The sequence below is a fragment of the Myotis yumanensis genome, unplaced genomic scaffold, assembly GCF_028538775.1.
Source record: "Myotis yumanensis isolate MYYU_CA2020_CCGP unplaced genomic scaffold, mMyoYum1.0.hap1 SCAF_18, whole genome shotgun sequence".
Taxonomy (NCBI): Eukaryota; Metazoa; Chordata; class Mammalia; order Chiroptera; family Vespertilionidae; genus Myotis; species Myotis yumanensis.
Genome location: NW_027223769.1, coordinates 23,668,953 through 23,683,136, shown reverse-complemented (window position 1 = coordinate 23,683,136; position 14,184 = coordinate 23,668,953). Strand labels below are relative to the sequence as shown.

At 48.0% G+C, this 14,184-nt stretch overlaps 2 protein-coding genes across 5 annotated transcripts in view; both read left to right on the top strand.

Annotated features, from left to right (window-relative positions):
• The window catches only part of HYDIN (HYDIN axonemal central pair apparatus protein), a 298,798-nt gene extending 293,125 nt beyond the window's left edge, over nucleotides 1-5,673 (top strand). For all 4 annotated transcript variants that reach the window (XM_070397848.1, XM_070397849.1, XM_070397847.1 and 1 more), the window contains 3 exons: nucleotides 808-1,038; nucleotides 1,403-1,627; nucleotides 4,152-5,673. In XM_070397848.1, coding sequence (XP_070253949.1) covers nucleotides 808-1,038; nucleotides 1,403-1,627; nucleotides 4,152-4,634 — 939 coding nt within the window. In that variant the 3' untranslated portion in view covers nucleotides 4,635-5,673. The remainder of the gene's footprint in view (nucleotides 1-807; nucleotides 1,039-1,402; nucleotides 1,628-4,151) is intronic.
• Nucleotides 5,674-7,676: 2,003 nt separating this feature from the next.
• The window catches only part of VAC14 (VAC14 component of PIKFYVE complex), a 97,722-nt gene continuing 91,214 nt past the window's right edge, over nucleotides 7,677-14,184 (top strand). The window contains exon 1 of the mRNA XM_070398562.1: nucleotides 7,677-8,059. Within this exon, the coding sequence (XP_070254663.1) occupies nucleotides 7,956-8,059 (104 nt within the window). The 5' untranslated portion in view covers nucleotides 7,677-7,955. The remainder of the gene's footprint in view (nucleotides 8,060-14,184) is intronic.

Genomic DNA, 14,184 nt, shown 5'->3' with positions numbered 1-14,184 from the left:
CCCCCACTGGGGATTTGCCTGCAACCAAGGTACATGCCCTTGACCGGGATCAAACCTGGGACCCTGGAGTCCACAGGCTAATGCTCTAGCCACTGAGCCAAACCGGTTATGGCCCAGGAAGAGAACTTTAAAAAGGTGAGCAGCCTGTTGATGACAAGTCAGTTGCAGGGGTGAGGGGACAATGTACAACAGTTACAAGTGTGAGCTCCGGAACCAGTCCAACCAAATCCTGGTTCTGACACTTCTCTGCATGTGATGCTGGTCAAGATATTCATGTTGTTAAGCCTCTTTTCCATCATCTTAAAGAAACAACAACACAACAGTGAGGGGAATCATCAGGTCGCTTACAAACTGTGTGAATTAAACAATTAAGTACTGCTGGTGCCTGGCACACAGAAATCTTAAGTGTTAGATACCATCGTCATTATCATCATCATCATCGTTGTCATCTACTCTGGCAACAACAGGAATAGGAGTGAAACCCATTACAACATGAACCTCTCCAGGTCATGCTTGTTCTCGGGGCCAGTCAGCTGTCCCCACTGAGGAGACCTTCACCTGCAGCACTAGCCAGGGCTGCTGTGGCCTCCAAAGCAAACGCAGGCTGTGTAACATCCTCTCACCTGGGAAGAGCCAGAACAGAGAATCTAAAGAGCACGGCCGGCTGGTGGGGATGCAGACAGGCTGGGAGGGCCCACGTCAGCCTGGTACCCATGCTTCCCGTGCCCAGGCATTGCTCGCAGAGAGGATGACCCCCGCTGACCCCTCTCCTCTGCCCTGCTTCCTCCCACTCTCCCGTGAACTCAGGTGATCTTCCGAAACGAGGTGACCAACGAGTTCTTATACTACGTGACGAGTTTCAGGGTCATCCCTTCAGGCGTCATGAAAACCATCGAGATGTCAAGCCCCGTCCGGCAGAGCACATCGGCCTCTGTCAAGGTGGAGAACCCCCTGCCCTACTCGGTGACCTTCGCCACGGAGTGCAGGGTGCCCGACATCAACCTGCCCTCCCAGTTCGTGGTGCCCCCTAACTCGGAGGTAAGACCCCACTGCCCGGGGCCCCCGATAGCTGTGACAGAGGCTCTGCCCCCAGGGCCGCCAGATCCACGTCCCGCACCCCTGAGGTCGGGCCAGCCCTGGCAGGGGTCTGTAGCGTGCTTGACCCTTGACCTATTTTTAGATTCAAACAGATTCCAGATCTCGAAATACCTGGAACAGAAGTTGGGAAGAGGACAGGGGAGGAAAAGTGGGCCGGTTTGGGCAGTGGTTCCCGGGGCTCCAGATCAGTGTGAGCACTGCAGTGTGAAGCGCCATCTCTGCCACCCACCTGCTCTGAGGTCCCTGGGTGGCAGGGGAGGAGCGGGACCCGCAGCATCACCGAGGCCCCTGTCTTCCCTCGCAGGGCACATTCTCATTCGAATTCCAGCCCCTGCGAGCTGGAGAAACCTTGGGGAGACTAGTTCTGCACAACAATGATCTGGGTTACTACCAGTATGAGCTCAACTTGAAGGCTCTGCCGGCGCTGCCTGAAAAGCCCATCCACTTCCAGACTGTTCTTGGCAGCGGCCAGAGCATCCTTGCCAAGTTCATCAATTACACCCGGCAGAAGACAGAATACTACTGCAGGGTGAGCAGCCCCGGCCCCACCCCCGGGCCCTTCCCTTGCCGGAAGGCTGACCTCAAGAACAATGGGAGGAGGACATAGGGGTGCAGCACTGTGAACCTCGGGGGAGTCGGTGCATGATAGAGCCTGGGAACTCCCAGCTAGAGGAAATAGTACGAGGCCTGGGTTCTTCCTTAAAGACTTTCTATCTTAACAAGCTGGGAGGAGGGTGGGGAGATTTTCTCCCAGCGCATGCTCCTTAGTCAATCAAGGGGGACAGCAGAGCTTAGTGGTCATGAGTATAGGCTGTGGGAGCCAACAGACCTGGATTTGAATCCTGGCTTTACTATATTCTTTTTTTTTATATATATTTCTATTGATTTCAGAGAGGAAGGGAGAGGGAGAGAGAGATAGAAACATCCATGACAAGAGAGTTTTAAAAATCTGCACGCCCCACACTGGGGATCGAGCCTGCAACCTGGGCATGTGCCCTGACCGGGAATCGAACCGTGACCTCCTGGTTCAGAGGTCGACGCTCAACCACTGAGCCACGCTGGCTGAGCTTTACTATATTCTTTGTATGAATAATTTACTAAATCTCTCTAAGTTTATCTCTACAGGGTGATAATACCCTGACCTTACAGGATTTCCATGAGGATTTTTAAATACATACATAAAACCATTTTCATAGAGCCTGGCCCACAGTAAATGTCCCATATATGTTACCTAATATATCAGTTGGAATGTAGGCTTAACTCCTGAAACAGAAACCCAAAATGACAACAAAATAGACGTTTATTCCTCTCTCAGATAACTGTGGGCATAAGCAGTTTGAGCTGGAATGGTAGCTCGATGACATCAGCCACCCAGGCTCCTGTCCCGATGCTCTTCCCTCTGTAGAGAGTTGCTTTGGTCCACATGGACCAAGACAGCTTACGGTGACACCCACATTTTAGCCAGGTACAAGGGAAAAGGGCAGCAGGGGGGAGCGGGGGCCTGCATATATCATTTCCACTCACATTCCATTGAACAAAACTGCATAGCAACAAGGGGAGCTAGGAGATGTAGCCTTTACACTGGGTGGGTGTGTGCCCAGTCAACATCAGAGCTACAGTCAAGGGACATAGAGGCACTTGGTCAGTCCTATCAGTCAGGAGAAGCTAGATTATGCTGTAACATACAAAGAGCCTCAATCTCTCAGTGGCTTAAAAGCACAAAGGTTTGTCTCTCGTTTGCACTATCTATGCAGTGAGGCTCAGAAGGGGACTCTGCTCATCACAGCCACTCAGGGATCCGGGCTGACGAGCAGCCACCATCTCGCGTGTTTCCGGGCACAGTACCAGGCGGGTGAAAAGTCCCTACAGGAACTCGCATGGGCAACTGAAGACACTGGTGTGGAAGTGACACCTTTCACTTCTCTCAACTGAGTGTCTAGAACAGTGGTTCTCAACCTGTGGGTCGCGGCCCCTTTGGGGGTCGAACGACCCTTTCACGGGGGTCACCTAAGACCATCGGAAAACACGTATATAATTACATGTTGTTTTTGCTTTAATTATGTTCAATTTGTAACAATGAAAATACATCCTGCATATCAGATATTTACATTAAGAATCATAACAAAATTACAGTTATGAAGTAGCAACGAAAATAATTTTATGGTTGGGGGATCACCACAACATGAGGAACTGTATTAAAGGGTCGAGGCATTAGGAAGGTTGAGAACCACTGGTCTAGAACTAGTCTCACCCGTCCATGAGGATCTAGATCAGTGATGGCGAACCTATGACACACGTGTCAGAGGTGACACGCAAACTCATTTTTTTGGTTGATTTTTCTTTGTTAAATGGCATTTAAATATATAAAATAAATATCAAAAATATAAGTCTTTGTTTTACTGTGGTTGCAAATATCAAAAAATTTCTATATGTGACACAGCACCAGAGTTAAGTTAGGGTTTTTCAAAATGCTGACAGGCCGAGCTCAAAAGGTTCGCCATCACTGATCTAGATCATGCGGTTTTCCATGTGTATCGTAGGAAAGAAGAGCCGGTTATGGGGAGCAACAGCAATGACTGCCACACTAACATAATCCAGCCACATGTCTTTGGGCCTCATTTTCTTTATAGTAAAACCAGAGGCCCAGTGCATGAAATTCGTGCACCGGTATGGTCCCTAGGCCTGGCTGGCAATCAGGGCTGATCAGGTTCCCGGCCTCCCTGCCTCCCCGCCTCCCCCTTCCCCTGCTGCAGCCACTAGTCACCTGCCATGTTCTGCACCACCCCCTGGTGATCAGCACAGGTCATAGCGAGCCATCCAACTCCCATTCTCCTGGTCGAATTCCCGAGGGGACACTCTACATATTAACCTTTTACATATATATAGATAGGAATAACAATTAAAAGTGCTACCTGTCTTCAAGGGAGTTATATAAGGACACACAGCTTTTTATACCCTGCTCGACCGAGAGTGGAGGGACTGGGGATGGACCTGGGCTGCTGCTATACCCACCAGGACCCCATGTGAACCAGGTGTACTTGTTCTCCTTTCAGTCCGACTGTGTAGACTTCCACACGGAAAAGGTCATCAGCGCGGCCGCGGGGGCTCAGGGCGGCACGGAAATCAGTGTGGAAGTCTATTTCGAGCCCAGCCACCTGGGGGACACCAAGGGCACCCTGAGCCTGTCATCCGTTGCAGGCGGAGAGTATATCATCCCCCTCTTCGGAGTGGCTATGCCCCCAAAGCCGCAAGGTCCCCTCCAGATCCGAGCCGGGTCCAACATAGTCATCCCCTTCAAGAACGTCTTCTACCACACAGTCACCTACTCCTTCATCGTGGAGCACCCAGCCTTCTCCGTGCGGGCCATTGACTCCGTCCGGCCCAAGAAGACCAACAACATCACCGTCTACTTTGACGGAAACCCATCCGGCAGCAAAACACCCATTACCAGCAAGCTGATCGTGTCGTGCCCTCCCGGCGAAGGCAGAGAAACAGGAGTTAAATGGGTTTATTATCTGAAGGGGATCACCCCTTAGTTGTAACCAGGGTCAATTGCATCCAGAAAAAGCCGTCTCCTCCGCTTTAATATCTATATATTGTTCTAGCCTGGTGAATAGAGGAAATTATCAGAATTCTAAAGGTTCTGTGTTATCCTCCTCATTCACTTCTGTCCATATTATATGTATTCCGAATACATGAATGAAATATATATTCCATATTAAATGTGGTAACTATACAAAACAGAGCTATATTTTACTTTGCACGGGCAAGTCTCTGAATTTGGTTTCTTAACATACCCGCAAAGCTCAAGTACTATGTACGTAATCCCCCTTTTTAATAAGACCACACGGGTGTCACACTCATGGCCTTCTGTTGCACAGAACTTGGCAGTGCATGACGCTGGGGCATCACAGCTTCTTTTTAAAAATCCATGATGGCTTGGAGAGCCCTTAGGCGTGACTCTATTTTGATTAGGTATTTTATTTTGCTTTCACTATTTTCAAAGCCACAAACGGATAAGTGTAACAACAAGGCATCATACAGATGCAGATGAGTTACAACTGTGAAGCGATGGCCAGTGTGGAACCAGGAATATCAATTATCCGCTGGTCTAGAAGCATCTAAGCATGGCAGGCCAGAGGTGAGCACAGAGAAGGCCATGGTGGCCATTGGGCTTAATTCTCGGCACCACTGATAGTCCAGTGATGAATAAATAACCTCATTTAGTTGGCATTTTCAAGGTAGACAAAAGAAGCCACCTCTTTCTGGGAACTGCTGAACTAAAGGTAGGACAAAGATTGTCTGGGGCCTTGAGTAAGAAGCTGGTTTCTTAGCAACCTAGTCCAAAATGTGATCTCAGGAGAAAAGAGTTCCTCTGGTAAAAAAAAAAAAAAAAAAAAAATAGTAAGTAATATATCCTTACTATTTCAGTTATTAAAAAGTGTATCACATATGGCCCTGGGGAATTTGGTTCACCTTTAAGAAAATGTCAAACCAACCAGCCAAAGAAACAGATGAGATATTATATTACATATGGGTCCAGTGGAAATGAATTCGCACTGGAGAAATAAATCCAAACCATTCCCACTGATTTGATTTTTTTCATTGTTTTTTATCAACCATCATCAGAATCCTAAAGACATCCACCTTGCAAGACATTTGGAAATGTCCTTATCAGTGTTGCTTGGTATCAAGGTAGGAGGTGGAAACCATTAAGTGATACATTTTCTCTGGAGGTGAATCTTCATTCATTGGACTTTGTTGGCAAAGGTTTTAAAAGCTGTGAAAACCCCGCTAGTAAAGAAAAACACATTTTTCAACAGATTTTTCTAGGCAGGGTTTTTTCATGACTTATTGAGTTTGGATTCGCTCCTGTATTTGTTTTATATAGCTGCATAACAGATTGCCACAAACCTAGCAGCTTAAGGCAACACAATTTCTTATCTCAGGTGCCATGGGTCAGGAATAGACTGAACCGGATTCTTGGCTCAGGGTCCCCCAGGCTGAAATCAAGATGCCAGCCAGCGGCATCCTCATCTGGAGGTTAAACTACGGAAAGACCCACTTCCAAGCTCCCTCAATGTGTTGACAAAATTTATTTCTTTGCAGCCATATGACTGAAGTCCTCCTCTTCTTGGCAACTGACAACAGGGAACCACTCTTAGCAACTAGAGACAACCCTAAGGTCCTCACCACATGGCCCATCATAGACAGTTCATTTTTGTTACTGTTTATACTTCAAGACCACAAAGAGAATCTCCCTCTCATTTGAAATCTAACTTCTTTTAAGACCTCACCTGATTAGGTCAGACCCATCCAGGATAATCCCCTTTTTAATCAAAGCCAACTGATTACAGACCTTAATTACATCTGCAAAATCCCTTCTGCTATATAACATAATAATTGCTAGAGTGACAGCCCTTCATATTTACAAGTCTTGGCCACACTCAAGGGGGACGGATTATACAAGGCATGTACCCAAAGGGGTGGGAATCTTGAGAGCCATCTTAGAATTCTGCCTACCATAGCCCCTTACTTGTGTTCCATTGATTCTAATCTATGGATTGAGGATAATACTCTATTTCCAGGATTGTTATAAGCTTTACAAGCGTACCTTTCACTCAGAAAAAAAAAGTACCACCATGTGTTAGGTTCATATTTAATATTCATTGGGCTCTACTGTGGTCTAACCCTTGTTCTAAGTCCCTGTCCACTGTAGAAGGTTACAAGAAGGAACGCTGATGCATCTCCCTGTTACTGCATCTTTAGCCACGATGCATCCAGAAAGTGCTTGTTAAAAGCTTACCACATAGCTTCAATTTCTGCTCCACCATTTAGTGTGACACTCACTGCTCTTGGAGGGGCTGCTGCATAGTGGCTCCATCTGTGGACCTACACCCAGATTTGGGGCTTCTGCTGTCCAGAATCGAGCCCTTTCAGGTATCAGAGCATGGTAAACACATTTCCAGTCCCAAATGGTGGGGCGACAGCCACGGTTGGTACCTGAGATTTTAGGTGGTAGACCGGTAGTTCCGTTTTTTACCGAGACTTTAACGTTTTAGAAAAATATACAACTATTCAAAAGCATGATTTTAGGTCATAAGCAAGGATAACGCAGGAATTTAAAAGATTTTAAGTGAGTTGATTTGAGAAAAATATTTTTAAAGTAAGTGGCTAGAATATGGCAAAAATCATGATGGTGTCACTCCAATTTGGGAATCATTGGCATATGCGAAATCAATGACTAAGTAGTGAATGAACTGGAGGATTCCGTGAGTATTGAATAAATTATGCTAAGTCATGCTCCAAGAGCCCCTGCCCTCTCACGAGCGTCTGCGGAAGCCCACCAGGCCCCAAGCCCACCACCTGCGGGAAGCTAAGGGCAAAGGATACCCACCCCGCCCAGCTGGTCTCAAACCGGACTCGGGCAATGGGGGGAGGAGGGGTGGAAGGCGGGAGAGTGAGAGGAGGAGGCGGGGCCTAGGGGGCGTGGCCAACCCACGGCGGGCTGCGCGAGGGGGCGTGGCTGGAGAGGGGCGGGGCCTCGAGGCGGAAGGCGGAAGCAGCTGCGGAGTCACGTGAGCGGTGGAACATGGCCGCTGCCTCTTGAGCGCGGCAGGTGCGGGGCTGGAGCTGGTCGTGTGAGTCGCTGGGGACAGGTGTACGGGGGCGGGGTCCAGGCCCGGGTTCCGAATCGGCGCGCGCGGCGGAGCGAGGCAGGCGGGCCGGGGCGGCGTGGCCCATGCGCCAGCGCCGGAGGCAGCGCGGAGCCGCAGACTCCCCTGGTCCCCGGCGTAGCCCGGGCAGTCGCGGGCTGAGGAGTCGCCGGGCTCCGGGGGGCACCCCGAGTTGCCACCATGAACCCCGAGAAGGACTTCGCGCCGCTCACGCCCAACATCGTGCGCGCCCTCAATGACAAGCTCTACGAAAAGCGGAAGGTGGCCGCGCTGGAGATCGAGAAGTGAGTGCCGCGGGCATGCAGGGTTGGGCGCGGGGGCGGAGGCGGGACCCGCCCGGGCTGCGCGGCCGCCCACTCCTTGGGGGAACGGCTCACGCCTCTCCGCCAGAGTTGCTGCCCCGGGGCCAGCCTTCAGCGCTGCGTTACAGGACAGGCGATTGGGGGTCCCAGCTTTGCTGCTGACCGGCTGTGCGACTTGGGCCAAGTTATTTAACCTCCTGGTGCCCAAAGGGCTGCCGTGGGAATGAAGTGACTTAATGTATGTGTAGTGCTTAAGGCTGCAATGAGAATGCAGCGACATGACGTGTGCTCAGTGCTTAGCACAGTGCCTGGCACAGGCGTCCTCAGTGTGATGGGAGGGAGGTGGGAAGCATGAGGATTTGCTAACGAGTTGACCTGCCTTATTTCTCACTCTTTCTGAGAAGTGAAAGAGACAGTTAGGTGACCCAAGTGGGTCTCAAGTGGAGAAATCAGGTTCGAAACCTCAAGAGCTCAAGGTTCAAAGGGCCGTTTATTCTGTCCCTGTCATGTCACCCTTCCTTGCAAGTGGAAGTAGGAATAATTTGATCTTTCTTGCTTCTGCAGTTTTATTATATGTGTGTGTAACCATGATAGGACATTGTGCTCTATTTCCCAATGTACAAAACAAAATCTTTAACTGGGAAGGTCTTATTATGATTTTTCTTCTACTCCTTTACATTTTTGTTTTTTTCCAGTCAGATCTTGGTGATTAAGTCAGGCGGTTGAGTGGGAGATTTCAGAAGAGTAGAAAGAAGCAGGCTGTGAAACTGCAAGACCACCAGTCTGGGAGTTACGGAATATGGATTGTTATTTCTGCCCTGTCCAGTAGGGTGGCTAGCCACTGGCCATGTGTGGCTATTTACATGTAAATTATTGAAGGTAAAATAAAAGAATGTAATCTGGTTCCTCAGTCACACTGCCCATATTTCAGATGCTCAACTGCCACATGCTATTTGGCTATCATAGTGGACGGTGCATATTTTAAAACATTTTCATCGCTGTAGAATGCTGTTGGATGGCTCTAATCTAGTCCATAATGTGACACTCATTCTTTTTTTTCTTTTTATCCTCACTCAAGGATATGTTTTTTTTTTTATCAATTTGAGAGAGAGAGAGAGAGAAACATCGATGTGAGAAAGAATGATCACTATGAGAGTGAAACATCGATCAACTGCCTCCCGCATGCCCCCCAATTGGGGATCAAATCCAAAACCTAGGTATATGCCCTGACCGGGAACCAAACCAGCAACCTTTTGGCGTAGGAGACAATGCTCTAACCAACTGTGGCCAGGGCATAACACTCATTCTTTGACCTTGGGCAAATTCCTTAACCCCACCAGACCGCTGTACCGATTTTTCGGTAATTTCCACACAAAGGTGGAATATTGGCGCTAGATGAAAGGTAGATGAAAGGTAGACCTATTTTCTACAATGTCTCCAAGTTCCATCTTATTCTAACCACTTGTTTGCATGTAACTAACATTTTTCTATATCATGTTGGTTTTTTCTCTTTAATGCTCAGGAGCCCAGGTATAGGGGACAGTTAGGTTCAGGGCCTCAGGTCTGGTAGGATTAACTCACAGTTTCTTAACCTCAGCACTATTGACATTTTGGAACAGATCATTCTTGGGCTGCCCTGTGTATTGTGGGAATTTTAGCAGCATCCCTGGTCTCTACCCACTAGATACCAATAGCACTCCATCAGTTGTGACCACCAAAGATGTCTCCAGACCTTGCCAAATGTCCCCTGGGGGTGCAAAATTGCCCAGATTGAGAACCACAGCCTTAACTGCTTTGCGTTTTAGTTTCCTCTTCAACTAAAGAGCTTGCATTCTGCTGAGAGAACCCTCCCATTCAGCTCTAACATTCAATATGTCCAGAACCACCTAGCTTCTTCTCTCATCAAGGACTAATTTCTTGACTGCTCTCTTTTCATACTGCTGCTTGATTATGCCCTGACTGTCACTAAGGCTGGCAACTCTCAATGATGAGTATTGAAATACTGAGTAAGAGAGCAGAGGTGATGTGTAGACATGCCTCCATGTCCATGGGTTTTATTGGCTTTGAAGATGCATTGACACCCGGTTTTGTCCATCACTCACTCTGCTCAGGAATGTCTGGTTTTATCATTGCTTGAATCATCTGCTGAGCCCTTGAATAGAGGCATTTCTCTCAGCCCTGTTGTTGCCTCCAGCACAACCTGTATAAGTGCTTTCATTCTGCAAGCTGTCCTGAAAGGGTTTTGTTTTTAATTGGGTTCCACTTATATCTGACATTGCCCTTGTTTTGTGGAATTTAGAGAAACCCCCAATGGCCTTAACTGGACTAGGAACTCCTTAAGAGCAGAAACCCTGTTGTATTTATCCTCAGCACTTAGCACAGCGTCTGGTGGTATTTGACAGTTGGCGTCTAAATGAATGGATGACCATACATTTTCCGTGGGGAAATAACATGGCAGTCTACGGGCTTTGCTACTCCAAAGCATAGCCCACAGACAGGCAGTATGGGGCTCACCCTGGCGCTTGTTAGAGAGAGATTCTCTAGCCTTCCCCCAGACCTGTGAGTCAGAAGATGCATTTTCCCAGGACCCCTGGGGGATTTGTGTGCATATGAAAGTTGGAGAAGCACTGGCCTAGAAGACCCTGCAGTCAGTTTCTAGCCTTCGTCGGGCATATTTGGAATGAGTGTCCTATTTAATAAGTTCCTTAGACTATAGGAGCCCCCCCCTTTCCCACATGGAATACGTTCCAAGATCTCCAGTGGATGCCTGGAACCGCAGGTAGTACCAAACTCTATATATACTGAGTTTTTTCCTATACATACATATGTGTGATAAAGTTTAATTTATAAATGAGGCACAGTAAGAAGTGAACAATACCTAATAATAAAATAGAACAATTATAATACACTGTATAAGGTTATGTGAATTTTGTCTCTCTCAAAATTTCTTATTGTACTGTACATATCGCTTGTATACACTGGACAAAGGGATGATTCATGTCTCAGGCGGGACAGCACAGGATTTCACACTACGCAGAACGGCAAGCAATTTAAAACTTATGGGTCGCTTATTTCTGGGATTTTCCATTTAATATTTTCAGACCACAGTTGACCACAGGTTACTGAAACTGTGGGATGTGAAACCGTGGATAAGGGGACCACTGTACAGTCACAGTGGGATTTAGGACTTCAACATATGAATTGGAGGGGGCCACAAAATTCAGTCCATACAGTGATTTTTTTTTTAAAGTGATCACGTGTAGCCCTAGCTGGTTTGGCTCAGTGGATAGAGCATCAGCCTGCACACTGAAGGGTCCCAGGTTCGATTCCAGTCAAGGGCACATGCCTGAGTTGCAGGCTCAACCTCCAGTAGGGGGCATGCAGGAGGAAGCCGATCAATGATTCTCTCTCAACATTGGTGTTTCTATCCCCCTCTCCCTTCCTGTCTGAAATCAATAAAAAATCTATTTAAAAAATAAATAAATAAATAATAAAGTGATCACGTGTAAAGGGCTGTTTGCCTGATTTGTGGGGAGAAGGAGAGAGAAGCTTCCTTTTATTTGGCCATTGTACACCCCTCATCTCATTTATTTTGCATGACTGCCCTATGAGCTAGAAAATGTTACCCATTTCAGGAATTTGGAAACAGACTCCTTGAGGTTAAGTAATCTTGAAGGTTTCACAGCTAGAACCTACATTAAAAACTGTCTTAAAAGTTTTCCCAACCACAATGAGTAATTTTCCCCCCAAAAGGGAAGCCAGCTCCCCACAGAGCCTAAGGACATCAGGAAAAAGCTAAGAGACCATGTGACGGGAGCTCGAGGGTGAGAGCAAGGGTGGAGTGAGAAGCAGATACAGAGTCAGGCAGGGCCTGGAAGCAGGTGAGGATCCTGGGCTTTATTCTCAGTGCAAGTGGAAGCCAGCAGAGTGTGTTAGGAAGGAGAATGACTGACATTTTCGCGATCTCTCTGCACACTTGTAGGTATGTGAAAAGGGAAACCAGTTAGGAAGCCTGTGCCAAAGGCCTGGACGAGGGTGGTAGTGGCAGTGTAGACAGAGAAGTGGGTGCACAGGAGACACTGGGAGAGGGAGTTGACAAGACTTGGAGGACTAGATTGGAAGGGAAGGCATCAGGAAAAGGGGAATCAAGGATGATTCTTAGGTATCTGTGGGAGCTACTGGGTGGAGGGTGACATTTCCTGAGAGAGGAATCTGAGGGGTGACTGGAATCAGGAATCTAATGCTCACCTAGGGATAGTAGCACCATTCGTTCATTCATTCATTTACTCTGCATTGGGTGACTGCTCTGTTCTTAGCCCTGGGACATCAGCTACAAACAAGACTGCCTTTAGGGAGCTTACAGTGTGTGCAGAGCAAGATATTGTGGGTTGGGGGCTGAATGGGGATTAGATGGAGGAGACCTGGCTTAGTGTGTATGTGTTGGTAGTGTGTGTGTCAGAGATCCCAGTGTGTACACATTTTGACGACCAAGTCTGAAGATAGGTGAAGCCTCACCTCCAACCAAATCGCCTTCTTGATGCTGACGGGTTTGGGGGGTTGGAAGTGCACTTGCAGGCTATAGTCAGCCTTGTGGGGGATGGTGCCCTGCAGCATGGACACGGAGAAGTCATCCCTGGTGCTCCAGGCTGGTGCTCCAGGCCAGGCCACAGGCAGGGCCGTGACTGCAGGGAACTACTTTGGATTCTTTTCTCAGCGACCAAAAGACATTTTGTCAGTTTCTAATGATTTTGTCATATTATGGCAGGTGAAAGGAAGTACTTCTGGTTATTTCAATTATAGCTTAGTTCACTAATTAATATTTATCAGGGAATGGGGCCTGGCGGTATTGTTCAAAAAGGGGACATATATTTCATGTTAAAATTCTCACACTTGAGCCCTGGCTGGGTGGGTTCAGTTGGTTGGAGCATCGTCCCATTCCAAAGGTTTCGGCTTTAATCCCAGGTCAGGGTGAGTACCGGAGGCAACTGATCCATGTTTCTCTCTCACATCGATGTTTGTTTGTTTTTTCTCTCTCTCTCCCTATCTCTCTCCTCCTCCCTCTTTCCTCTCACTCTAAAATCTATTTTTAAAAGCCATATCTTTGGGTGAGTATTTTAAAAAAATGTCTTCACACTTGAACATCTCCATGGTTGTTCTAACTGCCACGTTACGTTCAGTTTTCCAAAGTCCATCTGCTCAGGTGACAGAGCCAATACTGCATATGGTGTTCCAATGAGGGATTGAAATTCTGAGTAAGAGAGGGTGGTGACAGACCTCTCCAGCACTAAAAACGCAGAGAGGGGTGCTTGGCTCAACTGAAGGACCCCTGGACTCTAGAATCTCAAGACCAGGCTATGTTCCGTGACCAGGGTCAGGTGGCTAAATGTGTGAGCCTGTTGTGCACAGTCCTGGAGAGCTTTTACCCCCGCAGGCTCGCTCTAACCTGCTCCACACAGTTTTCTAAAGGATACGGCACTTAGGCTAAGATTTTGGAGTGGCCGTTTCAGGGTTTGTGGGCTCTCAATTTCAGGGAATATAGTCTGATCAGTCCTGACAAAAAGTTGGTCAGACCCATACTGTGCTCTCCAGGAGAGTTGAGTGTGGGGAGAAATACCAGCGGGCACTCAGGCGAATAGGATGATGCTCGCTCTGTTGAGGGTGCTTCTTGCTCTGCTTGGGGTACTGTGTCGCACAGGGTGGTGGCTGGGTCCCCTCACTGCAGGCTGGGGGAGATGGTGCCCTTCTTGGTAACCAGGAATGCCAAGTCTCTAGTGTTCCTGAACTTTGAGTTCCAAAGGCCAACAGATGGAGATGCTCAGGCCATGCCCTTTGAGAACACTGAAGCCCAGGAGTCGGCTTGTGGGATTAGAGATTCGAATCGTGGGTTCTTGCCTGCTGGGGATGAGGGTGGGGGTGGGGAACGGGAATCCCTGGCACTCCGTGATCAGATAAAGGTTGAACTGTTGAATTTGACCTGGCTCTTTGGAGCCTACTCCCTCTGTGGGGAGACATACTTATTACCAAGTGGCTTACGGCAGTTTTTGGAGTGTGGGTCAGAACTCCACCCAACTCAGCTCTGTATTCGCGGTGAGATTCCCAGCAAGCCT